This window comes from Haliotis asinina, chromosome 16 (genome assembly GCF_037392515.1).
Source record: "Haliotis asinina isolate JCU_RB_2024 chromosome 16, JCU_Hal_asi_v2, whole genome shotgun sequence".
NCBI classification, from domain to species: Eukaryota; Metazoa; Mollusca; class Gastropoda; order Lepetellida; family Haliotidae; genus Haliotis; species Haliotis asinina.
In genome coordinates, this window is record NC_090295.1 from 36,887,311 (window position 1) to 36,902,520 (window position 15,210).

At 39.7% G+C, this 15,210-nt stretch overlaps 1 protein-coding gene across 1 annotated transcript; it reads left to right on the forward strand.

Moving 5' to 3' along the window:
• Positions 1–312: 312 nt before the first annotated feature.
• Positions 313–13,699, forward strand: LOC137268584 (uncharacterized). The gene is made up of 5 exons (XM_067803159.1): positions 313–738; positions 3,579–3,848; positions 4,242–4,257; positions 5,116–5,218; positions 12,314–13,699. Exons 1-5 carry the CDS (start codon positions 660–662, stop codon positions 12,767–12,769), a joined length of 924 nt encoding a protein of 307 aa, XP_067659260.1. The 5' UTR covers positions 313–659; the 3' UTR covers positions 12,770–13,699.
• Positions 13,700–15,210: the final 1,511 nt, after the last annotated feature.

Sequence of the window (15,210 nt, forward strand, 5' to 3'; positions counted from 1 at the left end):
TTATTTCTGTATATTAAGAATTGAAAAGCAATTTTATATATTTGCCGTGTGATGTAAATCGTACCATATTTGCATACTCACTTACATGCTTCAAGAAATGAGCATTAAATCTCTACATGGAACTAATGCATTTCCCGCCATTTCGTTGATACCGCTTTCCGACTGTCGCTAAATGCATACGTGTGTGTCAGGTGTGTCTCAAATTTGTAGGTTAAAGATTTATGAGTGTGTCATAAAGTACAAAATTGTCGTATAAAGTGTTATTATCCATGAACATTCATTCTCGTAAATGTAAACTCAAATCACGACTTCAATGTTTTGAAAGACCTGTTTTTGACACGCGGACGTGCTCGAATGTGCTCGAAGCTGACAGACGATGTGATGTTTGTAATTTGTTTTTTTTTCACAGAATGCCGACAACATTCCGGTTCTGAATTTTATGACAATTCATATATCCTGCATTTTAATACGTGTCCTAAATTTGGTATGTGATCATGACGTGTGAAGACACAAGGTCAGAGGGCCCATGCGGACATGTCAAACTGAACAGCATGGAACTTCCTGTTGTGTGGGCGTGGTGTAAACATGCGTGGTTTTCTGCAGACTAATGTCATAACAGTTACACCTCCGACGTGTCGGGACGTTCAGGAACAGAAAAAATGGGCGGAAATGGCAAAAAAGAGAGAACCTTTTTCACCATTATTACATCGTACTTTCATTCGATATTCTCATACCTTGGTGAGTAAGCTCGGTGAACTGTACCAGAGACTATAATATGTGTATACTGACTATACTGTACGTCTCCCATGCACTCTCTGTGCAAAGATTTCGTAATGCATTGTTTTAATCAAGACACAACTTCCGCAATTTGTACAACTTTTAATTTATGTATTATTTATTCATATCAAACACATCTGAGCGTATTTTGTTGTATATGTATATGTTTCACCATTCATTCATTCATTCATTCATTCATTCATTCATTTATGGACCTGACATCCCTTTTGCACCATATAGTGACATAAGTATGTTGTTTATTTATATAGTGTTTCTGTGTTTCACTTATATAACTAATGTGCTTTGGACTGTGTGTTAAACACATAAATTAGTCCAGTTAATATAATCAAGTTAAGTCAGGTATTATATTCCGTATGTAGGCCATATTCCCATGTACAGCACCCATGCATTTGTTTACAAATAAACATGTAATTGAGATTTTCAGGGCATACATAATAATACACATGTTATTTGTACAAATAGATTCATATAATATTGAATATAAACACATGTAAAGACCTTTGTAAATATCCAGAATGGATAAGTCTTTGGTTTGAAGAGAAATTACTGGAGTTTCATTTCTCAGATTTTTTGAGTATGAAAGGTATGTTTACATAAATTTCTTGAAAGTGTTTAATTATTTGTGGATAATAGGTACTTAAATTTACAGTAGTTTGGATGTTTCTGATATACACATGACAAGTATTTTAGTCTTAGTGAGTTATATTCAGTACATATGAAAACAAAATGAAACTCGTCTTCTACACCTAGATTACACAATGGACACTGCGTTCAGTAACCTCGATATTTAAGCGCCTACCCTCATTTTATTTTAGCCTTTAATCCAAAATTTGATCAAAATATTTCGAGACTTTTTGTCCAAGATACATGATAAATATTTTTTTTGAGCTAACAGGCTTTTAAACTCTTGGTAAATATAGTATTGTGAACTGTTATTCAATACTATTCCATGATTGAAAGAACATATGAATTGTAACGGTCTTGAATCTATTCACAAACAAAGCTGCATCACCAACTGTCTGAAACATCCAGACGTAACCAAATCCATGTGAGAAAAGTGTTTCTCTTTTATACATGATATATAGAGCATATGTCTTGTATCCACAGTTATTGTAATACATTTGAGTTTTGTGCACTTTCAAAGGGGTTCTGCCTTGATGCATATGAATAACCTTTAACCAATATTTCTAAGTTTTACACAATGCGTTTACAAAGAGGGCATATCTTCCACACTCACCATATACAATAGCAGTAGGTGTTTGAGGGCTGACATTCAAGAAACATTTGCAACCTTTTCTATTTCATAATATTTTTGCATTTGTAGCAGGCTGTGGAATCATCTCACAGATGAGATCCTTATTTTCTTAGCTTGCTTCTTGCAGCTTGATCATTAATGGACTTTGAATCGGAAGTTCCGTCATTCGAATCCCAGCACGGGACTTGGAAATTTTGTGGCCACTACACATTCTTCAGATTTCTGCTCCATACAGTTCTATTTCATAATATTTATGTATTCCGCAGGTTTCTGCTCCATACAGTTAATATTCATATATGTCTTAATCATTTGCTTACTCTAGCACATATGTCATTTCTCTGACCAATATCTGGAATAATGTCGATGTCATTGATAGGCAACAGCTGTTTTAGTGTCAGCCATTTTAAGTATTACTTTAAATACAGAAATGACTTTTTCTCTGATTGCGTCTGCCCAGGATTGTTTTTACAATTAAATGATGCTTGTTCATGAACAGTGTCAGGACCGTAATTGTCACAACACTCGAAGTAACGCAAGACATTTTTCAGTCATTACATATTCATGAGTTTCAGTATCCTGTATATGGGTAACTGAATGGATTACATATGGATGCTAATGTTGAAAGAGGCAACTAAACGAATGTGATCGGGTGGTTGAGCTCGCTGACCTTGTTGACATGCATCATTGTATATCTATTGTGTAGAACAATGCTCTTGCCTTTTGATCACTGGATTGTCTGGTCAAGACTTGATCATTAATAGACATACGGCTTAAATATTGTTGTGTGTGGCCTTGAGCAAAATTCTCTCACTCACATATTCAGTATGTGCGTATACCAATATTAACAATTATTAATATAATATCCATACCAATATTTACAATTATTAATATGATATCCATACCGATATTTACAATTATTAATATAATATCCATACCAATATTTACAATTATTAATATAATATCCATACCGATATTTACAATTATTAATATAATATCCATACCGATATTTACAATTATTAATATAATATCCATACCGATATTTACAATTATTAATATAATATCCATACCGATATTTACAATTATTAATATAATATCCATACCGATATTTACAATTATTAATATAATATCCACACCGATATTTACAATTATTAATATAATATCCATACCGATATTTACAATTATTAATATAATATCCATACCGATATTTACAATTATTAATATAAAAGTTAGGAGAAAAGTGTTCCTTACTCTTTGAAGATTGTTTGATTGGAATTTAAAAGATTAAAGATCGAAATGAACAGTTTTGATGACAGGGTTTCATGTAAAACGATGTCAACAAGTGATTTATGCATTTGCACCCTCTAGAGTATATGTGATCTTTAAAGCTGACAAAGTCACCAGGACACAATTTTTGGAAAACAAATTTAATATCATAATGTGCAAGCAATGATTCAGTGTAGATCCTCCAATCTTGTGTAGCAAGCCAGTGTGAAATATCATGTTTGTTTCTCCTCCATTTCAATAGCATCATTCCTTATCCAGCCTGTAGTGGAATTTACAGTACAAGGGATTGACAAGAAGGACAACCCCCTCAAGGGCAAGCCTAGATGCCCAGTGTTGTCTGATCAGAAGAAGAGGGAAGTGGAACATGCAGTGTGCAGTTTTGTAACCTATGATGCTGAGAATGCTGGCAGCGTGGTCAACTTTAACCCAATCAAGCAGAATACTGAGTGCATATTTGCCAAGACTGCGAGAGTGTGGGGTTCTTCAAGCTGGAATGCTGAACTTAGTCTAGGTACATAAGAGTCTTAAGTTATAGTCATTAATCTTATATTTTGGACAGTTTTCCCAAAACGACAGCCATCACATGCTTGCCATTAAAGGCGACTATATCGTAAGAGGTGAGCAACGGGATCGGGTGGTCTGGCTCACTGACTTGGTTGACTTTTCAGTTCCCAGTTGCACAGATCGATGCTCATGTTGTTGATCACTGGATTGTCTGGTCCAGACTCGATTGTTTACAGACCACCACCATATGGCTGGAATATTGCTGAGTGCTAAGAAAAACTGAACACCCTCACTAACTCCAATTTGGTGCTAGGTTTTTCAAAATAACTCAATTTCACAAAATTAATGTTATAATGTGATTTTTTATTTTTCATTTACCCAAAATACAACTGTGGAACAGAGGAGAATGTTTACAGGTATGTTTCTTTTTAGTATTGTTTTAACTAACACAGTATCTGTTCTATAAGCAAGGGCTCAGACAGCCCTTGGGTAGCTGGGTCTGGGTGGTACCAAGGAGGATAGAAATGATGCCTTGGTTTTGATGGACTACCTCAGAGGCTGGTTCCTTGCTTTGCTAAAAGATCGAGTCAGTAGTAATTATTGCTAAAATATACTCCAGAAACATGACATGTAACTCTGTACTTTCACAGAAACAGTTCATCAGTTCAGTTTTAGTATGACCAAACTGGTTTCTCTATTGATTTTTTGGTGCTTTACAAGGGCACTGATTTATATTTGATGCTTTGTGTACTAGCTGTTTCCCTTGAAGAGCATCCTTATCCCACATGTGATGATGAGGGTCAGAATAGGTCTTCCGCAAACCTTGCATGTCATCAGGGGCAATTAACAGGTTTGGGTGGGCAGAATTGCTGTGGTTGACACTTGTAATTGTTTCACAACTGCATACAATGATGCTCATGCTGTTGATCACTGGATTGTCTGGACCAGGCTTGAGCATGTACAGACTGTAGCATTTAACAACACTCCAACCAACCAACACCCATATTCCTATTGATTAAATGTGTGTGTGTGTGTGTCTGTGTGTGTGTGTGTGTATGTCTGTGTGTGTGTGTGTGTGTGATGTCGCTGGGGACAGGTGTATGGATTAACAGATGCAGATGTATGGATGGATGTATATTGGGAACATGGACAATACTGAGCAATAATCATGGTTTTCATAACTGTTACTATATCAGATTTCATTTGAGATTGTATATTCACTAGTGTGGACTATTTACAAGCTTCTGGCAAAAACACAAATGACTTTATTTCAGATCACTTCCCACACTGCTGAAGTTCAGCATGGTTTGTGAAGACCTTGGTTTGGACATGTTCCTGATAGAACTTCCAGGAGAGAAGTATGGTAGAGATGTGAATGTAAGTCTTTTATTGCAATACTTTAGGTCTGCGGGTGAACAATTTATATAAACCTAAACTGTGCTTCTCACTATATATAGTCATCTCTTGTTTTCCCAGAATAACCGCATTTGAGGTTTTTGTTTTGAGGGACAGGTTTTACTTTTTGCTAGAAAGACCGCTTCCCAGATTTTATTTTTTCTAACTTTATACCAACATCACCATTCAATTGATACATGATTGTTTGAAATGTTAGAGAAAACACTGACCTACCCAGGAAATCCCTCGGGGCCCCACCCTTGGGATTTCCCTCCCCCTCCAGTTTTACATTGTCTACCAAAACCTCAGAGGCGTGTTTTCTCCTTTACATATACCAGTTGCACTTGTACATATATTTTTAATTCAGCTAAATGGATGATGCAATGAGATCTAACTGAGTTTTGGTTCGTGTTGTTTACAGTTTCTGTTACATAGTGACTGGGGCTTCATCAGCATTTAGAATGTGCACTGGTGCAGATTGTAAATTGCAAATGCAACTTTCGTTTGATACCAACTGGCGCCCAGTGCATGTTAATAATTTGCTGGCATGTGAAGGTCTGGGGTAGAATAGGTCTTCAGCAACCCATTCTTGCCAAAAAAGGTGACTGTGTTTGTTGTGAGAGGCGACTAGCAGGATCAGGTGGTCGGGCTCACTGATTTGGTTGGTACATGTCATCGGTTCCCAGTTGCATCAATGCTCATGCTGTTGATCACTGAACTATCTGGTCCAGATTTGATTATTTGCAAATTGCTGCCATACAGCTGGAATATTGCTGAGTGAAGCATAAACCTAAACTCACTCAGTAATACTTTACTATTCAAAGAACTCAGACTACAGCTGCGAAACAGAATGGACATGGCTTGGAGAAGATTACAACATAGTCTGTCTCACAATCCTGAACCCTTTCCCGTCTGCCTAGCCCTCCCTGCAATGTTGAAACCCAACTTCTATATTTCCATAGTTTCTGAATTTCCCATCTGACTTCGGCTCCTTTTTAATTGCAATGGGTTTATTTGTTACTATGAAAATTCTATATATGGAGACATTAAACCTTAGGCTAAATAAAACACATATTTGTGTTTTTTATTGCCATTTGAAAAGAGTAATTTTGACTTTGCTCGTCCTGGTCATCCATGCATTTGCCCAGTATAAGAATGAGTGTCTGTAAGAACGAGTGTGACTGAATATACAACTCATAAACATGTGCTAAACTTTCCAAGCTGTATTTCTGTGAGAAGAAAATAACATAGTGAAGATCTGTATTTACCAGTGAATTTGTATTCTTGCTTCTAGCTCCATGGTAGAGGTGGGGTTGTCAGACACCTGACTTGGTTGAGGTGTCATCATGTCACAATTTTGCAGATTCATGATTCATGTTCATGATATCAGTCACCGGATTGTCTGGTCCAAACTCGTTTATTTACAGACAGTCGTTTGCGGAGTGCGGCATAACCACGAAACACAGAAACAAAAATTAATAGTTCTCGAAACCATATTTCAATACTCATTTATTTTACCATTACACGTTACAACGAATGAAGCGGACGTATAATATTGCATATACACTCTGAGGCAAGTGAGACAGAAGCTTGACAAGATGTAGGCTAATTTTTATTCGGTTATAAACATCTTAAAATAGTGTCGACACTTTGCTTCGTTTGGCATCCCGGTTTTGTATTGCTCTCATGAACCAGGGATTCTACCCTTGGGCATGACAGAACGTTTGGTGTAGGTCGAATACCGTTAGCCCGCTTGTTTGTGTATCGCATTGTCAGCAGAATACCAAAATCGCAGGTTTCACAAATTTTGTGCACGTATAAGCACTGCACAACATGGGGCTTCACTGCCATGCAGTATTAAACCGTCACGCCGTGACAACGTAAATACAGTTCCAAATAGCTGATTAACCCATGAGAGAGAGAATTCCTCTGTCCTCGTCCAAGGTGGTGAAAGAGTGGAGACAGCTGGGGCACCTTATATGAATAGAAAATATAAATACTATGGTAACTGGGCTCAGGTATGAATAATGATGCGCATTATGTTAGTCACTGGATTGTCTGGCCTAGACTCGATTATTCAGACCGCCGCCACATAGCTGGCATATTTCTGAAAAACAAACGAAAAACAAAAAAATCACACGGGTGAGTGAGTGAGGGAGGGAGCGAGTGAGTTTTAAGCAGCTTTCAGCAATATTCCAGCTGTAAATGATCGAGTTTGGACCACACAACCCATTGATCAACAGAATGAGCATTGATCTGCGCAATTGTGAACCGATGACACGTCCACCAAGTCAGCGAGCATGACCACCTGATCCCGTTAGTCGCTTTTTATGGCAAGCATGGGTTGCCGAAGGCCAATTCTACTCCTGAACCTTCACGGGTCGATGCACAGGAAAGGCCTGATATAAACATGTAAACATTATTTAACAAATCTTACACCTATTCTTTGTCATATTCCACTCGAAATTGATATGATGGGGAAACATAGATCGCCGTGAGTGGTTCGCGAGACAAAGTTGCTCTGTTTAGTTTGACACACAGTCAATTACTGTAATCAACGCAGTTAATGGTAATCAGCGCCGAGGGGGTGCGTCTGGGTGACCAGCCAACCCAGTGTAATGCCAGTGGATAATTTCTCATTAATTGCAGTCCACGGTGTAGTTTTTCCTGTCAACATTACATAGATCTCATTTATGCTTAATATTGTTTATGACTCTTAATTTATGTTGTTATGCACCAAAGTGCAGAGCTCACGTCTATCTCATTTAGCTGTAAGCAAAACCATTTTTGAGTCGTTGTTAATGCGTTGAAATTATATTTTTTTTTCATTTCGTAGCAATTGGTCATGCGACATTATCGCTATTAGGCGGAGAGCACGAGTGCAACTGTATAGGTTCAACAAATCTTTGGTCTTTGGACCAAACAACGCTGTTAGCCCAAATTGTGTCTCAACCTTAAGTGTATAATTAACACAGTTTATTAATCCTATTATTATAACCGAATTAAAACAGAATCATCGTCATCTGACCTTATTTCTGAGATGCGTAAGTGTCAGTAGTGGGTAATTGCCGTGGTGAATGTCAGCGAATAGAGCTACGTGATCGCATGCCTTTTGTACTTTGGTAAATTTTAAAACAAGACATGAATTAATTGCGAATAAATGTCTCCATGAAGGAGGTGTTGGTGAGTTTAGATTTACGCAGATTTGAGCAATATTCCAGCAATATCACGGTGGGGGACACAAGAAATGGGCTTCAAACATTGTACCCATATGGGTAATTGAACCCGGGTGCATCGGCGTGACGAGCGAACACTTTAACCACTAGACTACCCTACAGACCTCAGTGAAAGGGGATGTGATTTTGTTCTCATTATGAGTAAATGTTGACATGTCTTCGACTGCTGTGATCGACTGATAAGTCCAGACCCTCTCATAAATGGAGCATACATGTATTCTGTTGTTAACATGTTAACAGCCTCACAGCAATGAGTGTACTGAGCAAACTGCTCCGACCTGGCAATGCTGTTGAACATGCTCAGATCTGCAGCTTGTGGAAACTGGCAAATTTGAAGAGCGTGGGTTGTCAAAAACCGTCAGAAAACGAACTCCAGAAGTCATCTGTGAGCATATGAATTAGACACAAGCGAAGTCTGGGCGTGTTTTTGGAAGGCGAGTGTATCACCATGGTAAATTCTTGTCCGAAATGCCAGCTGCTGAACGGAGCGTGTTTTGCTGTACTTTTTTACTTTTGCAGAGGCAATTACTCGATGAAAGTTAGCCCAGCAGAAGTGAGAATCCGAGAAACGATTTACACCTACTCCAGGACAATTCCCCGTTGCACAAGCGTGTTATTCCACCAAAATACGAGCATGTCTTAGAACTGTTTCAGGGCCCTTCATGAAGCCCAATGTCACAACGGGGTCTTCCCAATTACCCAATTCCTATTCTTTCAGTAGAAGGAATGGAACTTTAATTGCTTATTTTGATCCCTAGGAAGTAGTATCCTGGACCGGGATAAAATATGAACTACTGTAGACTCATTGAATAACATTAGAGTTCTTGCACTAGCAGTTAATTCTCTCGTGTTCTTCTCCAAGGCATGTTTCAGTTCAACGTGTTTATGATTTACATGTTTACGATGCCGCTCGTCGACATGATTTGTTGTCCTCGAATGCTCTGAAATTCGTCCACATTTGACCACCATGATCACCCTCCACCCAGTAGGTAGTCACATAGTCCTGTACATCCTTCTAAGATATCACAGGGCGATCTTTAGCACCGACAGTCTTCCTCACAACATTTCCAATGGATATATGCGTTTTGTCTGCTCATCAAGCTGAATTTATGTCCTTGTAGACCTGGTACCGGCCGCTACGTCCATTGGGAATGAAACGATCGTTTACTTGTACGTTTGCCTTAGTGCAGTGTAGACAACGAACTCTCCAAACTTAGTAATGTTTGGAATAGTTTACTCAATTCAAAATCATTTTGTAGATATTGATATGAATAAAGATCCCTCACTGGCAAGTGGTATGGTCATCAGTTTATCCTGTGAAATATGTTCCGGTGGTCGGGAGATTGCTCTGATTGGTGTTCTGGGTAAAGTTATGTCACAGCCAACGCAGAGTTAACCTGTACAATCAGTAACCCGTAACTCTTAATCTCTTTTAATCCCCCCAGTGGGAATGAGGCGTCACATCGACGCAAGTTCAGCAGCTGATGGCCCTCTGTTGCATAGTTGCATGAGGTTGTACTTTAAAAGAATGACACTCTAGACTATTTACTTGTGTCACACTCTGCGATTTCAGTTTACAATACTGCAACTCTGGAAAGGGTACTGACTTCATCAGGTCGGCAATCGGCATCTGTGCACTGGAACGAGTGCAAAACTTGCCTTGACTGTGTATCATCATTTTGTCTTTACCTGTGAAGATCTTCAGTAAGCCATGTTTGTCGTAGCCCAGGGGCACATATAAATAATTTCTTGTTCCTAATTAAAAATACCCTAATTCCTCAAAATACCATAATTTAAAAAAAAATGTTTTGTATATATTTTTAGCGTTGGTAAAGTTTCATGTATAAAGCCGACACACTTAGGAAATCCGTCCCGGCTTTCGGCATTCCACATTTTCGACTTACAGTGTATAAAAATCAGAAAAAATATTAAAATAACAAAAATAAAATCCACCTAAAATATCACCTACCCATTTATATATAAAGACATAAACTTGATGAGAAACAAGTATTATATTTTTTCTGGGGATAAAAACGTTCACACGCCACACCGAAGACCAGGGTTCGATACCCTGCATGAGTTCAACGCGTGAAGCCGCCGTGTCTCGGCCGTGATATGGCAGGAATATTGCTGAAAGCGGCGTTAAACGATACTCACTGTGTGATGCATATCAGTCGCCCAGCGAAGCGCAAACAATGCAACACATACAGTGTGCAGTTGAAAAAGCTAAATATTGATTTTATTAAAGTTCAAGAACTGAAACGAGGTCATTTTATTTCGAATGCTGTTTCAGTGTTTCGAAATCGAATATCAGATTAGTTAATTGTATCTATTTTGAGTTAATACAGAAGTTTTCTGAAACCCATTTAAAATTAATGAGCTGGGCAACAAAAATAATCCTCTTTTTCAAAATATCGTTCTGTTTCATGTTCTACCGTTTCAGTTGTGCTAATGTTATTAATAAATCTTTCGTTGATGTAATTTATGTTATAATAGATATTATATTTTATACGCCTTTTATTTTAATCTTTTTACTTTTTTTCTTCCGGCCTTTATGGGTTCATTTTTAATTTCATCATCGGCGCATTCCTCCTCCAGGGACTTTGGCAGAGCAGGTTTATCCATGTCAGAAGATGTTAAAGGTATATTACGCCTAGCAACAGATATAGTTGACAATTGACAACAGTTGCACGAAAGTAAAACAGCTGGCTGTATGGGATGGGTCAGATGTAACTGTGTAGCTGATCACTCATAGATGGATGGAGTAACCAGAGGGGCTTAAGGTCACAGGAGTGGATTGTTTGACGCACATACGCGTTGTGTCAAATAATGAGATCTTGTTACTCAGGAGGCGTGGAACCAGGTATTTAGCTCTCCTTACAGAGTACAAAATGCCCGTCGTTGATCACGCCGAAGTACCAGAAATGAGCTTCACACATATTACCTGCGTGGAGAATGGAACCCGGGTCTTCGGCGTGACGACCGGACGCTTTAGCCACTAGGCTACTACGCCGCCCACTCACTCACGCTCTCGTTGGGTATTCGCACTGCACGTCGTATCCAAAACACCACCGAGTCTGACTCCTCCTAAAGAAGAATTTTCCTGAGAAAGTGTAATCCCAAATATAACACACGTTACGTATCTAAAATACATCCGTTTGTCGAATCTTCTTTTCTTGGAGCAGACATACTACTTTGGACATTGCGCTTTTGTTACAATGCTGTAAAACCACAGACATCTATTTGAGTACCCGTGTTATCATTCTCGATAGTCTCCGGGATATACGCATTATACGTTCCAATAAATCTCAGCTACCTTTGTATAGACACCGACCCGTGAAGGTCCCGGGGTAGAATAGGCCTTCAGCAACCCATGCTTGCCATAAAAGGTGACTATGCTTGTCGTAAGAGGCGACTAACGGGATCGGGTGGTCAGACTAGCTGACTTGGTTGACACATGTCATCGGTTCCCCATTGCGCAGATCGATGCTCATGTTGTTGATCACTGGATTGTCTGGTCCAGACTCGATTATTTACAGACCGTCGCCATATAGCTGGAATATTGCTAAGTGCGACGTAAAACTAAACTCACTCACTCACTGTATAGAAACCAGGGATAACCTACTACTAATCTAGACTGTTAGAGTCTCTCTGATCGGAACCTATACCCTGGGTGTTGATTTCTGTAGCTATCTCAGCGTCAAGATAGTCGTAAGTGCCACGGCATATATTAGCATTGGCTTACGACTGTCTTAGCGCTCAGAGAGCTTCGAAAATCCAGGGCCTGGAGATTATCGCAGACACATTGTTTTGTGATTCTACATTTGCCTTTTTATTTCAGGTATTTGGAGACGCAGTAAGGCGTGTGCTCAAACAGATATCCGACCACGACCCAACTGGGTGGAGGTGTATGGACAAGTCCTACATCGGCCGAAAGGGATGGGTGTTTGAATTCAATAAAATAACGTTCTTCATCACCACATTCGCACCTTGCTATCCGGCGAGTAATTCCCGATACGGATTCGAGTGTGATAACTGTTATATCGCCCTCCAGCCAGAGATTTCATTTGCTCAACACGACTTGCCACCCGACACCCCTTCAACTGAATGGGAATGTCCCGTAACCGTGCGAGACAAGATACGGGTTGGATTCAGGAATTCTGGAAGAGAATACCATATAAGGGACACCATATATTATCCAATGGCTGAAGACGTGGTAAAACCCTTGGGGAGAGACGACCCGATTGTGGAGTGGTGGAAGAGAAAAGACAAGCTGGATGAGAAAAGAGTAAAATAGACACATGTGCCTTGTTTTAAGAATAACACATGGCGACAAAATATTGAACAACTTGACCGTAAAACATTCCATTGCCTCCGCATGGACCAAGAAACAAATATCACAATTTTTCTCAAACGGATAGCTGATGAAACCAAACGGATAGGCGGAAGTGTTTGTGTTGGATGGGACGTCGGACTCGAAATTATGTTGCCAATTTTGTCATCGCTGCGAGTTTTGGAACTCTTCTTTTGCTTTGTACGTCTCAGTCGAGATAAGATGTTCAGTAACCCTTGCTACCAAGAGGCGACTAACGAGGTCGGGTGGCCAGGCTCACTGACTTGACACATATCATCGTCTTCCAATTGCTGTTGATCGCTATATTGTCTGGTCCAGCCACGGTTGTTTACAGATCGCCGTCATATAGCTGGAATATTGCTGAGTGAACCTAAACTCGTTCACTCTATCGAGATCCTTCTCGATTGTGTGTAGGTGTTTTATGACTGGCTCCCCTCGACCAGAGGATCGTTTTGTCCAGTTCCTCTTGCGTGCGTGCGTGCGTGCGTGCGCGTGTTAGACTGCTGTTAATAGGTCGTTCGTTTTGTCTTCTTCAACCAGACTATAAAACTGAGGGGTCACCAGTATACGGGGTTATGACGTCCAGCAGAAAGCCACCGAGAGAACGTTTTGTCACCTACACTCTATCATGGAGGGAGCGTGTGGAGTAGGAGTTATGACGTCAGCAGGCCGCGCTTGTTTTTGTTTTTTTTTTGTTTTTTTTTGTTTTGTTTTTTGTTTTTGCAGTTTGCTTTAGAAGCTCCCATGTGTTGGTTTCTGATGTTTTCCCAGCTGCATTCGTGAGGAAGTTCGTTTTTGTCATGCCTGTAAGCTGTGATATATTTATATGCTGTTATAACACTGAGAGTTTTAATAAACAAATATTTTGTTAACTACGCAATGTTATATATTTGATGTTGAGTCGCGATAGGTGTTATGTGATTTTATTGCAAAACACAAGTAGTAGTGACTTATGTTTTCCTCAGTTACCGGAAAAGTGCGTTTCTCTCAGTCACCGGAAAGGGGCGTTTTTCTTAGTCACCGGAAAGGGCGGTGGGCTTGTGGTTAGCGTTTACACTGGTAATGTGGGAAATCCCAGTTCCAATCTTGTCTTGACACGCGACTAATGGGATCGGGATGTCAGCCTCGCTGGTTTGGTTGACATTTAGAGATGTGACGATACAGAAAATTCACGTTACGATACGTATCGCGATATCTTGAAAGGATACGATTCGATTCGATGGCCATCACGGTATACTATCTTTAGATATTTTCTTGACAATTGTGTATTTTTTATTTCAAGTAACAGTGTAAATTTTGACATAACCGTTTCTAGTGACAGCAATTTTGAGGTGAACGATGCGTATCACGATACGAAAAAAAGTATTGCAGATATGTTTTATCGTCCGATAAAGTATTACGATTATCGATACTACGAAATACTAGTATCCTCACAGCTCTAGTTGACACATGTCATCGTATCACAATGGCGTACGTAGATTGATGCTCATCGTGTTCGTCTCCAGATTGTCTATCGCTTGTATATTGCTGACTGCGGCGTTAAACAGCCAACCAACCTACAGTTTGCTTCTATATTGTCTATCCTTGTTCATGTTTCACCAACTGGATTTAGTGGCGTAGAGTTGATTACTGTAGCACATTCATTCTCTGTCATGTTACCTCAAACATAAATGTCGTTTTCTGTTTGGCTGAGACGATCAATGTACCCCGCTTACAAGCGAGTAACATTTTCTATGTTACCTGCTGGATATGCCGAAGTGTGGGAATTCGCTTGGTACTTCCTGTTTGTTGTGTTTGGGCTGTTGTTTAACTCCAGTGGCCCTTATTATGATGCAGTACCCGTGTTTCGAACGGTTCAAGATCATCATTGAGGTGTTCGGTAAGATATATACGTTGTTCACTGGTCCCTCGGGGCCCATGGGTTGATGTACCCTCTATGTTTGTTTATAATCAACAAAGAGGGACATAAACGAACATGGAACACAAACAAACCAGGATTGCATGCAGGGTTTTGTCATCAGGTTAAGTTGAATTTTAATGGCGAAGCCAAGTTGGATGGACGATTGGACGATTGACCCCTGTGAGGTCCTTGGGTCCCCGTCTGGGCCAAGACAGAAACACATGTGGTGTTTCCACTGTCAAATGAATTTCTTCGAAAGCCTCTGTTTACCCAGCATCTAATGGGTACCCGGTGGGATGAGATCTTAATTAAGCTAGGCGACTGTTAACCTTGCAGCGAGTCGACTATCGGGAACGGGTAGTCAGACTCGCTGACTTGGCTGACCAATGTCATCGTTTCCCAATTGCAGAGATGTTCATGCTGCTGATCACTGGATTGTATGGTCCAAACTCGATTATTTACAGACCCCCACCATATAGCTGGC

Excerpts from the sequence above, each read along its gene's own strand:
- LOC137268584 (XM_067803159.1), top strand. The coding sequence starts at position 660 with ATGGGCGGAAATGGCAAAAAAGAGAGAACCTTTTTCACCATTATTACA. Across the intron at positions 739-3,578 it reads TTCGATATTCTCATACCTTG|CATCATTCCTTATCCAGCCT; the intron begins GTGAGTAAGCTC and ends CCATTTCAATAG. Across the intron at positions 5,219-12,313 it reads AGTATGGTAGAGATGTGAAT|GTATTTGGAGACGCAGTAAG; the intron begins GTAAGTCTTTTA and ends TTTTTATTTCAG.